The 12580-nt window shown below is 41.0% G+C and overlaps 1 protein-coding gene across 11 annotated transcripts in view; it reads left to right on the top strand.

The window, feature by feature from the left end:
• The window catches only part of MYRIP (myosin VIIA and Rab interacting protein), a 232553-nt gene that overhangs the window by 171821 nt on the left and 48152 nt on the right, over positions 1 to 12580 (top strand). For all 11 annotated transcript variants that reach the window (XR_013946532.1, XM_080580085.1, XM_080580083.1 and 8 more), the window contains 4 exons: positions 599 to 679; positions 1296 to 1393; positions 1713 to 1793; positions 3298 to 3447. Coding sequence is in view for 10 of the 11 variants with exons in the window: in XM_080580085.1 (XP_080436211.1) it covers positions 599 to 679; positions 1296 to 1393; positions 1713 to 1793; positions 3298 to 3447 (410 nt within the window). In the remaining variant the exon portion in view is untranslated. The remainder of the gene's footprint in view (positions 1 to 598; positions 680 to 1295; positions 1394 to 1712; positions 1794 to 3297; positions 3448 to 12580) is intronic.

Below are 12580 nucleotides of genomic sequence, written 5' to 3'. Positions count from 1 at the left end.
GAACTTTACTATGACGTGTTGTCTTTCCTCAAGCCATATTGTAACTGAATTTGAGTGGAACTGTGAACAGTGCAATGGTGAGTTGGAGTGGCATGTGCTTGATCTATGAGACTTTTCTGAGGAAGGCCTTTGAGTCTAAATGTCGCTGATAACTTTCTTCTTCTGCTCTCCATGTGACTGTTAGGTAAACCTTTTGTTCCATTTGAAGATATATGCTAGTATACATGTCTAGGTTTTGGCTTATTTCTACAGCGTTGCCCTTTAAAATATATAATCAATTTCAACCCCAAATGCCATATTAAAAGCAAATTCCGCAAACTTAACTTTCACCATGTAAGTTTTATGTTCTAGTAGCTTCTTCCTCTCTCTCGTTTACAGTACAAATAATTTTCTAGGGCTTTCATATAAAAGCAGTGTGTTTTTTTGGCAAAAATGGCTGCAATCATGCTTTATACAAAAAGGTAGGGGGAATTATCTGGTTATCCCTCTTTGTGTGAGGTGTCACTGTACCTTAAGAGAATATTCTAATCTAATAATATCCCTGCTGTGAATGGATATTTCTTATACTAACACATGGTACTGTCATTTTTTTGAGCAGAAGGAGGTTTTTTTGAAGGGAGCTTTGAAAATGAAGGAAGCATTTGTGGCAGTGACTCTACATTCTGCAGACAGACAGAAGGTACACTGCTAAAAACTTATTCAATTAAAACTCAATCCTTACACTTTGACTTACTGGACAAATAGCCTAGAGTGTTGATAAGTCTTGTTTACAGATCCAACAGTCTTTTAGCTAAAATGTTTAGCAAGATACTAAAAATCCTCTGTGTTCACATGAACTTTGTTCGGATTTCTTGCTTTACTATTCCAGATATTACATGCTTATTCTAACATGATTGTCTTAATGTTCATTATTTGCTGCTTCTCTCTTCCTTCCTTTCCTATGCTTATATTTTTTTCATTCTTTTTCTCATATCCTCTTGGTGTTTACAGGAAGCTTATGGATTTTCCTCCTATGACTAACTATTTTTCTGGATTCTAAGATAAGCAGCTTAGAAATACTATGTTTTATCATGTTTAATATCTAAATTTAACAAATTAAATAGAAGTTGAGATTTATTGCTCTCTCTTAAGGTGTTTATTTTGCTATGCATGATTATGGATTGAGGAAATGAATTTAGCCATGAACAAACTGAGATTTGAAAATATGTCCAGAATAGGGGTCTGAATTTTGCAGTTCTTTATGCAAAATATATGTATATACTGAACACAGTGATTTCAATTTATTCTTCACCTAGGACACAGCATGATGGATACCCTTGCTGTGGCCTTACGTGTTGCAGAGGAAGCAGTGGAAGAAGCTATTTCTAAGGCAGAGACCTACAGTGACAGTCTGGTAACATTTTCTAATACGTTTTGTTAATTTAAACAGAACAATTATGTTGCTTTTAATTTGGGTAGTAGTATGAAAACAAGTAGATACAAAAGAAAAAAAAAAGTGACGACGTGCATCACCTGCAGAGTTAGGTATGAGTTTTATGAATTTGCATTCAAGATGTATGCTGTGTTTCAGAAGGTGATGCATGATGTAAGTACCTGCAATTTCTTCCCACAGTGCCAATAGGGCATATTACCCACTTTTTGATCTATACAATTTCTGTGGAAAGGCCATTTTTATGTGATCTTAGCATCTACAGATAACTGTCTTCATGCAGGACAAGCAGAACGAGGCTTGCTACTTGCAAAAACACAAGGAGGACCTCATAGAAGAGCTGGCCACAACCATCGTGCAGAAGGTATGGCAGACATTTTTTCCATAGCTTGTTCAATAGCCAAAACACAGTTCTTTAGTCTGGTGAGCTGTGGTTCTGCTAACAGAGAAGAGGATGACACCAATGTAGGAAGTACACAGTAAATGACAAGTTGCAATTTGAACTACAACAATCTAGGCTTAATCAGCTGTATCTGACAGAGAGATTAATCTACAAATAAGCTTAATCCAGTGCCTAAATTGATAGCCTACACCCTCAGAGCTGAGAGGTAAGACTCCTTCAGGTCTGTGATATGCTTGCTGGGAAAAGGAGGACCCTCCTTACTAGGATTTTATGTATATATTTCAGTTCACAAAAGGCACAAAGTTTTTCCACTATAAAGGAGCAGGCATTTGACTATACCAACTCTACTGAACTCTGAATCTACAAAACATATGAAAAAAACATTAATCATTAAAATACAATTCTGTTAAGGATTCTATGAGAGAGATGCAAAATACCACAGAACCCTGATTTGTGTGGCTTTTTTTGGGAAGCTTTGTCTTCTGCCTGTAAAGCTGCAGTTGGCTCAGATGCAGGGCCAAAATGGAGGGCTAGTGGGAACAAATACCCCTTGAGTTTGTCTGGACAGGCTGGAGCAAGGCAAGACAAACATGAACAGAGTGATTCTGAGTTTTAGGGATCAGAGAAGCAACCACTCTGCTTATTCAGTCTGCCTCCGTGTGAACTAAGCTCATTACCACATCTGTATATGCTCAATGGGAAATGATCCGTCTTCTTTTTTAATAGGGATATTAGAAGATCCATTCTCCTTATCAGGAGATAGTCCAAATGTCCAAAGTCTATATCAGCTAAACTTGAATTGCTACCACTTTTGTCAAAAGCTGCCTAACGAGATCTTTTATGCTGTAGAATAATGTTCTGTATATATTTTAAACAGAAGCCAGGAAAGTTGTGGAAATGAAGTGTAGCAGGAAATAATCTGTCAGTGTAGGGTAGTAGGTAATTTATATGACGTCTCTCTTAAAACGGTGTAGATTTGCAAAAACAAAAATAGTGTCTAGACACCTAAAACCTCTTTGTTTTCAGTAGAAATGAGTCTAGATGTCATGGGAGCCTTTGAAATTCCCCTCATATGTTGTATTTTATGTTTCTTTGCAAGTGTTCTTTATCTGAGAAAATACTTGACATTAGATGCTGCTAATGTTTAAAGTGTTACAGTAGGAACAGGTTTCCATGTTTATTTAATTCACCTCTGATATTCCTACAGGCATTGGTTATGACTAATTGTATTGTTGCTTATGTGCTTGCAAGCAGTGTGACTTTAGATGAGAAACTTGCAAGCAGCTTGTCAGAATCATCCCTGCATGAACTGTGAAAAAAAGCAAAGGGAAACTCCAGTGTTCTTTCTGGATAGTTTGCCTTGACACAGAGTTAATGTGATGTTCTAAAAAAGAAAAAAAAAGTACTTTTTTCCCCCTCTCTCTCCATCTCCTGTGCTCCCACCCCACCTACCCCAACCTTACAGATTATAAAGAAGCCGAAAAGCAAAACCGAGCAGGCTGAAGCTGACTTTGAATGGCCACCATCCAGAAGCAGTGGCCTGGCATCCGTTGCTGTTTCAGATCAGAGTATGCTGACTTTTCCAGGGAGTCGCAGGGGATCCTACACATTATGGGTGAGTGACTAAATACAAATATTGATGCTTTCTGCTGCACAAAACTGGAATATTGAAATCCTGGATGAATATACTTACTGCCTAGAAAGGTACATACAGATTTGCAGAGAACAACAAGACATACTGCTCAGTTGTGTGATTTCCATAGCACATCATGGGCTATGAAAGTACATCAGAGAGATTGTCTTGCATTGGTGAGTGTGTTAGGGAGAACTAAGATCATAATACAAGCAGTCTTGCTGCTTGATTTGAAAGCTAATAGGATGCCATGCCTCAGTGTTTATTCCTTAAAAAGTTTTATGCTTACTTAGATTTAATTTGGATTTTTGCTGAATGTTATGTCTTCTTTTGTACAGTGTTAGATTTCTGTAAATTATATTTGTTACCTTAGCCATCTTAAAGAAAACAGTCAGTACCACAACAACAAAGAAGTAAAAACTTTAGAGCACCATTTATGCCTGACACTGAAGAGTGTTTCTTCCTCCTCTCACTTATTTCTCAGTACAATGCCTTTAGCTCCTGCTTATAAAGCTGAAGAAAATCTGACAAGCTGCATTAGTAACATTTTAAGAAGAGCAGCAAGGGAAAAGAAGTGAAAATAAGCCATAGGCTTGGATAGGCTGTTTCACAATAGGAGGGCAAAGACAGTGACAGATGAGTTCCAGTGAATTTTGATACAGTGGTTTAAGCTGCTGCTCCCAAATGTCCTGCTATTGCATTCATGTGTGCTTTCCCCCCCAGCAAAGCCATCAGAATTGAATGTGTGCTGTGCCTTAGCTCCAGTTTAGTATGCTAGCTTATGCTGCCAGTGAAAATAGATTTACACCAGAATTTAAGACTGTGGGCCAGAACTGCTGAGATATGTATGGAAGTATCTTCCCCCATCTATTTCTAAACTGGAGGAGTAATGCCTTTAAGCTGCGGCTGTTTACTGAGCAATCACAAGTCAGAGTGAGCATGTTTAAGCGCTTTGCTCTGTAGCTTCTAGGCAACTTGCTTGTAGTACATAGGAGCCAGGAGAGGGAGAGCTGATTTTCTCTCTGACACAACCAAGCTTTCTTTCTGGAGTTTAAGGACAGAGCCTAGGGGAACACACTTTTCATATCCTCAGTTATTACATCAGAAGCCTGTTGCTGTTTTGAGTTTGGAGAGTTAAACTTGAACCCAACACATTTTGAAATTCTGTTCTGAAATAACAAGTTTGAGTCTCAAATTTTCACCAGAGGGAGGTTCTCCTTTCATTTGAGAAGTTGTAAACTGTGTGGAGGTAGACATCCACAGGTAGACTTGTGGAAAATTTCCATGCTAAGGTGAGAACAGCTGCAAAGAACAGCTTCAAAACTTCTGCAGCCATCAGTCAGTACGAGAGATTCAGGTGTGTTAAGTGGTTTATAAAAACTTTGTACCTTTGAAAAGTTTCTTTTTCCAGATTTGTCACATTTTGGTTTGTCTTCCATTAAACCAAGTGCTCCAGATTCTGTCAACCTTTCCATAAATTCAGTTTCTGCATTTTGCTTTGCTAGTGTTGCTCTATTGTTTGCTTTTGTCCTTTGAAGTATGCATGTGTTTATTTTTGCTTTGTTTTGAATAGAGAGGAATTAGTATAACTAGACATCCTTGGAAAACTAGAATAAGCCCAGTAGCTAATGTTGATGCAGTTATGTTAGCCTGCTAGGAAAGTATACTGAAAGGCCGCTTGTGCAGAGCAAGTGTAAAGCACTTACTGCCTGTTCGATGTTCAGCAGCAGCAATGGAACAATGCAAATTCCTTTTCCTAAGCTTGCTTTCATTTCAACTTCGCCTTCATACAGCTATGAATGGTAAGCATGCATCTGTCAGTAGATTTGGAGGACTAAATTGCATCAATATCTCTTCTGTTTATCATTTGAGAAAGTTACCTTTTCTGTCAAAATTATTGCAATATTTTTTCTTTCCAAAACAAAAACTGTGATGTGCTAGAATCAGAGGGACTGTGTCCTAGTGAGGCCCTTCAGTCGGATACACAAGGTGCTGCGTGTAGGGAGGTGCATTTGAAGTGCTTCTACACAAACGCACACAGTATGAGGAATAAAATGGATGAGCTGGAAGTCTTGGCCCAGTCCCAAAGCTACGACATCATTGGCATAAGCGAAACCTGGTGGGATGAGTCCTGTGGCTGGTTTGTTGCAATAGATGGTTACAGGCTCTTCAGGAGGGACAGGCAGGGTAGGCGAGGTGGTGGGGTGGCGATGTATGTGAAGAATAGGCTGGACTGTGTGGAACTTCAAGTTGGCGATGGCAAAGTTGAGAGCCTCTGGGTAAGGATTAAGGGACGAACAAATAAAGGGGATGTCGTTGTGGGAGTCTATTACAGACCACCTGGCCAGGATGACAACGCTGATGAATTATTCTTTGCAGAACTAAGAGGTGCCTCGAGATTGACTCCCCTTGTCCTAATGGGGGATTTTAACTTGCCAGACTTCAACTGGGATCACCACACGGCTGACACGAGCAAGTCCAGGAGGTTCATAAAGCACCTAGATGATAACTTCTTGGTGCAGGTGCTAAGGGAGCCAACTAGGAAAGGAGCCCTCCTAGATCTGTTGCTGGAGAACAGAGATGGTCTTGTGGGAGACGTGGCAATTGGAGGCCGTCTCGGTCATAGTGACCATGAAGTGGTTGAGTTTAGAATTTATGGTGACAGAAGGAAAGCTGCCACCAAAACTTAAGCCCTGGATGTGGGGAAGGCAGACTTCAGGCTGCTCAGGGAATTAGTCAGCAAGGTCCCCTGGGAAACTGCTTTTGAAGGCATTGGTGTCCATCAGTGCTGGTCCGTCTTTAAGCACTGCCTCCTAAAAGCTCAAGATCAGGCGATTCCAAAATATCGGAAGTCAGGCAAGCGGGGCAGAAGGCCGGCCTGGCTGACCAGGGATCTTCTACTGGAGCTAAGGCAAAAAAAGAAAGTGTACGGCTGCTGGAAGGAGGGTCAGGTGACGATGAAGGAATATAGGGATGCTGTTCGTGTTTGTAGGGAGAAAATTCGTGTGGCCAAAGCCCAACTAGAGTTGAAGCTGGCCATGTCTGTGGGAGACAACAAAAAAGTTTTTTTTAGATATGTGAACAGAAAAAGGAGAACCAAAGAAAACATAGATCCGCTACTAGATGGGGAAGGTCCTCACAGACAATGACATAGGCAAAGCAGAGACGTTTAATGCCTTCTTCGCCTCTGTCTTCAATGCTGATGATGGGCTTCGGGACCCAGGGTACCCTGAGCTGGAGGACCATGACGGTGGGAATGACAAACTCCCAGCTGACCCTGAATGTGTGCAGTATTTGCTGCTCCACCTGGATCCATACAAGCCCATGGGTCCGGATGGACTTCATCCCAGGGTGCTTAAAGAGCTGGTAGACGTCATCGCGGGACCTTTCTCAATTATTTTTCAACGATCTTGGGAATCTGGTGAGGTCCCATTGGACTGGAAGCTGGCAAATGTGCCAATTTTCAAGAAGGGTAAGAAAGAAGACCCTAGCAATTACAGGCCTGTCAGTTTCACATCAGTGCCTGGTAAAATTATGGAGAGGATGATCCTTGAAGTTATTGAAGCGCACCTGGGGGACAATGCAGTCGTTGGTCCCGGCCAACATGGGTTCATGAGGGGTAGGTCCTGCCTAACAAATTTGATTTCCTTTTATGATAAGACCACCCATCCAGTTGATCAAGGGAAACCAGCTGATGTGATCTTTTTGGATTCAGCAAAGCTTTTGACACGGTTTCCCATAGGATCCTACTGGACAAAATGTCCAGCATACAACTTAACAAAAACATCATACGATGGGTGAGCAATTGGCTGACGGGCAGGGCTCAAAGGGTTGTGCTAAATGGGGACACATCTGGCTGGCGGATGGTCACTAGTGGGGTCCCTCAAGGCTCCATTTTAGGGCCAGTCCTCTTCAATGTTTTTATAAATGATTCGGATGTAGGACTAGAAGATGTTCTGAGCAAATTTGCCGACAACACCAAACTTGGACTCGGATGAGGGTGGAAAGGCCTTGCAGAGAGATCTGGACAGATTGGAGAGCTGGGCGAATACCAACCACATGAAGTTAAACAAAAGCAAGTGCCGGGTCCTGCACCTGGGATGGGGAAACCCTGGCTATACGTACAGACTGGGCGATGAGACGCTGGAGAGCAGCCCCGCAGAGAGGGATTTGGGGGTTGTGGTTGACAGCAAGTTGAATATGAGCCAGCAGTGTGCCCTGGCAGCCAGGAGGGCCAACCGTATCCTGGGGTGCATCAAGCACGGCATTGATAGTCAGTCGAGGGAAGGGATTGTCCCACTCTACTCTGCGCTGGTGCGGCCTCACCTCAAGTACTGTGTGCAGTTCTGGGCACCACAGTACAAAAAGGACATTAAACTGTTGGAGAGTGTCCAGAGGAGGGCGACGAAGATGGTGAAGGGCCTAGAGGGGAAGACATGAGAGGAGCGGCTGAGGTCACTGGGCCTGTTCAGCCTGGAGAAGAAGAGGCTGAGGGGGGATCTCATCGCAGTCTACAACTTCCTCGCGAGGGGGAGTGGAGAGGCAGATGACCTGTTCTCTGTTATCACCAGTGACAGGACCCACAGGAATGGTGTGAAGCTGAAGCAGGGGAAGTTTAGGCTGGACATCAGGAAGAGATTCTTCACCGAGAGGGTGGTTCCACACTGGAACAGGCTCCCCAGTGAAGTAGTCACTGCACCAAGCCTGTCTGAATTTAAGAAGAGATTGGACTGTGCACTTAGTCACACGGTCTAAACTTCTGGGCAGACCTGTGCGGTGCCAGGAGTTGGACTTGATGATGCTTATGGGTCCCTTCCAACTCGGGATATTCTATGATTCTATGATTCTATGATTCTATTACAGAGAAGCTGGCAGTTATAACTACGCCCAGGTCCACTTCCCAGGAAAAGCTCCTTACAGCCTTCCAGGAGGATTTTGGAGCTCTTGAGTCCAAATTTGTGACAGAAAATCTTCATGGGCTGCACTAAAACAAGTGAAGTTTTCACATTTCCTAACTGATGACACCAAAATAATGCAAACCCTCAATTTTCATGTACACATCCTACCACTGAGCTGTATGTGTTTGTTGCCTTAGTTGAGCAGAGGTCAGCCACAACAACCCTAAGGGAAGAAAAATAAAAGTTTCTTTTTTTTCCCAAATCTATCCAAGTTTGCTGTTACAGAGGCTGGAGTTACTTACATTAACCTGTTTCCGCATAAGGATTGTTTAAGTAGAGCTCCGTCTGTTTAAGGCTTTTTTTTTTAACTTGGCAAACAACTTATTACTTGAAGCAAGCAAAAGCAGTATAGATTAAACATAAGGGAAGAATAAACGAATAATAAAACAATGACAGAAAGGCACAGGAAAGTGCCTTATTGCATTGCACTGTATTATCAGACACTTGCTAACAGAGTGGGGGGATCTGTATTAATCCCAGATTACTAACAGTGTCGTTACAGCTGCCAAGTAATTTTCTTCTACTCACAGCTATTTATGTGCAGCTCATCCACATCAGCCAGAAAATTCCAGTGAGCTTTGGAAGCCCTGCATTACCTCTCTGCTCATCCAAAATCACTTGCTTTGAAATGACCATTAGATAAGTTATTCTACCTCTTTGTATTATGAAGTAAATGCTGTATGCAGAGAACTTGAGCTTTGGAAGCTAGGAACATCACAGCTTCAACAGACCAACTGTGTGAGACATGCTTAATTAGAGCAAAATCTATTGATCTTTGCATTAATGAGCCCACCCCCCCCTTGTATCTCCCTGAAATGTATTATTGATTGATTAACTGCAGTACTGAAGTTATTGTCTTTTCCTTTTTTATCTTTTCAATTTCTTTAAGATCTCTTCCCCATGCTAAAAATACATTTTTTTGCATGGCTGAATATTTTATTTCTCCATCTCATAAAAAGATATGGATGGCACCAGTTGTTTCTCATTACCAATAAGCAAAGGCTGTATAGTGTTGGGATAGGAGGAGCTTAATACAACGAACAGATGATTCTGTGCTTTCTCACTCCATTTCTTCCCATACGTCACTGCCAGTGATAGCAGATGACCAGTTGGCATATTGTATCCCATTCAAACACTGATGGAGTGCAGGTATCCTGGTGTGCTTTAAGTGCTGTATTAGCAGTCTTTATTTTACAGCTAAAAGATTGCATATATAAACAGCAGCTCATCCATAATTTATAGTATTTAAAACAGCTAAGAATATAGGGAAAAGGAGGATTTCATTAAATACACATTATGGTGCCCCTCAAGGGAAGAAGAAGTTTACTGGTTAAGCTAATTATAAGGTCCCCTGTGTACCGTGAGTTGTTTTTTTTTTCTTTCTTTTGATTTGGTTTAAAGCCTGAGGTCCAACACTGCTTTGGAAATCCCTGAAGGTTTTTCAGGTGCTCTGTAACTTTATAGGTTTGTCCCAAACAAATATTTGAAGAAAAGCTTTTTAAGGAGGAGTCCTGTTTAGCAGTCTCATGATACAGCAGAAGAGCTGCTTCAGATGAGGGAGGCATAACACTGTAGAAATTTATGCCAGCAGACATCAGTTCTTACCTGTCAATGACTCATATCAGAAGCATCATATTTACTTCTAAGTAATAAATATGTCATGTCATAGATGGAGCTTTTAGCTTTTATGCATAAGCTGGGATCAGAAGGTTGCACAGAACGTGTTGCTGAGACCTACTTCCAATAAGGCAGGTGTTTGTTTATCCAGAAACCCATCAGCTGTATCCTTATGAGTTACTTACTGTCTTGTTTCCTTCCAGCAAAAGCCAGCTGCAGCATCATTTTCTCTGCACAGCCTATCACAGAACAAGAAAGAACAATAAACTTTGAGATGGAAAAGCTCTTGGTACTTTAGAAATAATGGGTCTTTTTTTATTCATACTTATTTTGAGACAATCCAGCTTTCTCTAAGTACTTTGCACGCTACAAAATCTGCTGGTTTTGCAGGTGTAACATTGTGGTCTTACTGGAAAAATGATCTGGAGTTACCTGACTATATGGTGCTTCGTGAATTTCAGATCAAGACAGTGTTGGCCACAGCAATCTTGTTGATTTCCCACCTTCCACTGTAGCAGAAGGATAGGCTACAACAATCAAAAGATAGGCCTTTGCAATCCTCACTCAGCAGTTATCACTTTTTAAGGTTTCAGGTGGCTAAACATTCACTGCAAGGCTCAACAGCATTGTCCTTCTAAAGTAGTATTTGTAGAATTATTTTAAAATAGAATTTGTTTGAGATGCAGCTTTTGCAGAAGATTACTTATTCTCAGTTGTATAGTACTATTCATGCACTTGACAAACATCCAAAAAGACAGTTTTGGATGCAAGATATATGATCAAGCCCATGCAGGCCTAAATTCAGCTGAATTATATTTACTGCCAGCAAGCCAAGATGGGTTTTAAGGCATGAAAGGGAATAGGAGAGGGACAGAGAAAGATGGTCATTCTACAGCGTTATTTTCTGAAGAATATAGATCATATATGGTTCTTTCAGTTTTTTTTAAAGACGCTATCCTAACACCCTGTTGGTTATCACAAAGCTTTAGTGTCTTATGTAAAACTTATGATGCTCAGAGAGAGGCTGCCTGACAAATCTTACTATATTTTTAGATGAAAACAGGGTGTATATTGTCACAGAGAGAAGCAAATAAGCACGGAACACTTAGGGCTTTCTCTGTCAAGCTGTTTGACTAGGACATGCAGTGATCCTCTGTGATGGGTGAGTGCTCTTTTGATCACAGCTTTGTAGATGAGGGTCAGAAAGGGACATGAAAGGTTGAGCAACCTAGAAATTAAAGAAAAAGAAAAAAAGATTAATTGTGTTCAGTAATGTGTATTCCCTTGAAGAAAATGTGAGTTTATGTGTGAGGCTGCAACTAGACTTGAGATGAAAATGCTGTTTCATCTATGCTTTTATACACATCCACTCTTCCAGTGGAGTAGACTAGTACCAACTTATAATTATATTGCCCTATACCAGAACAGATATCTGTCCTTTTCAGTTTCTCTACTTTCTCATCTGTAAATAATACAATGATACTGTCATCACAAGATGCTAACTAAGCTCTCAGTGTCCTCAAATGAAGGGTGTTATGCGACCGGGAAGCATCTGCACTGCTGGTTTTTTGTTTGTTGTTTTCTTAAAGTTCAGGAGGAGTGAGCCACTCAGGAATACGTGATAAGTAATAACAACTGACCTAAAAAAGGTACCTGCAAAGGTACTATTTAGATTACAATTGCATTGTTACGTCTCTCTATTCCTGTCAGAGCTTGTAATAATTGATTTACCAGAAACTTCTACAGACTTGCTCACATACATCCATGACATTGATTGAACTATGCTATTTTATGCATCCTACCACTTTCCCAAATTGTTAATTCCATAAGTACAAAAAAGAATGTCTATACTCATCTTATGGTACCAATATTTAAATATTCCTTACTACTAGCTTACAAATCCTTTGCGCTAAAAACAATAGAGTTTTCTTATTTGGAAAAAAAAAAAAAAGTCCATCAAAAACCGGATTATACTTATGTGTGATAATGTGTAGAGCTGCTTGCATACCCTGCATCAATGGGGTTGTTGGGGAATAATCTCCTGTCTCTCTCCTTTATAATCTCCAGGTCCTCAAGGTCAGCTAATCTAGGCTGAACCAAAATAAATGCACACCCAAATGTGGCTCTACATGTTCTTACGCAGCTGTGCAATTCGTTTTGCTGATGGACCTATCCCTGATTAACTGAGCATTACTTTTGAACTCCTGTTATAGGAACAGAAATGTTAAAGGGAATAGCTGTCTGAGCAGATGGTGAAAGGATGGAAAACCTACCTAACACGTAGCCAAGCTATGTCTCCTCTGTCATTAGCAAACAAGTCATCTTGGGCAGACCCTGGACGGATGGATGCTCTGAGGCTTTTACAGGAGAAAGAGCAGTTTTGCTTTCTCCCAGTCTGTTATTCAAGGATTTGCCCTGATGGCTCAGGCACAAAGCTACTTCTTGAGGTGGCATTTCAGGATAGTGTGATACCCTAAGCAGGGTTTGGGGCAAAGCATGAAGGGAGTTTTCTTTCAATTGAGTATGAAAATTTCCCATTT

Source organism: Anser brachyrhynchus (assembly GCF_964034855.1).
Source record: "Anser brachyrhynchus genome assembly, chromosome: 2".
Taxonomy (NCBI): domain Eukaryota; kingdom Metazoa; phylum Chordata; class Aves; order Anseriformes; family Anatidae; genus Anser; species Anser brachyrhynchus.
This window is presented reverse-complemented; position numbering and strand designations above follow the sequence as displayed.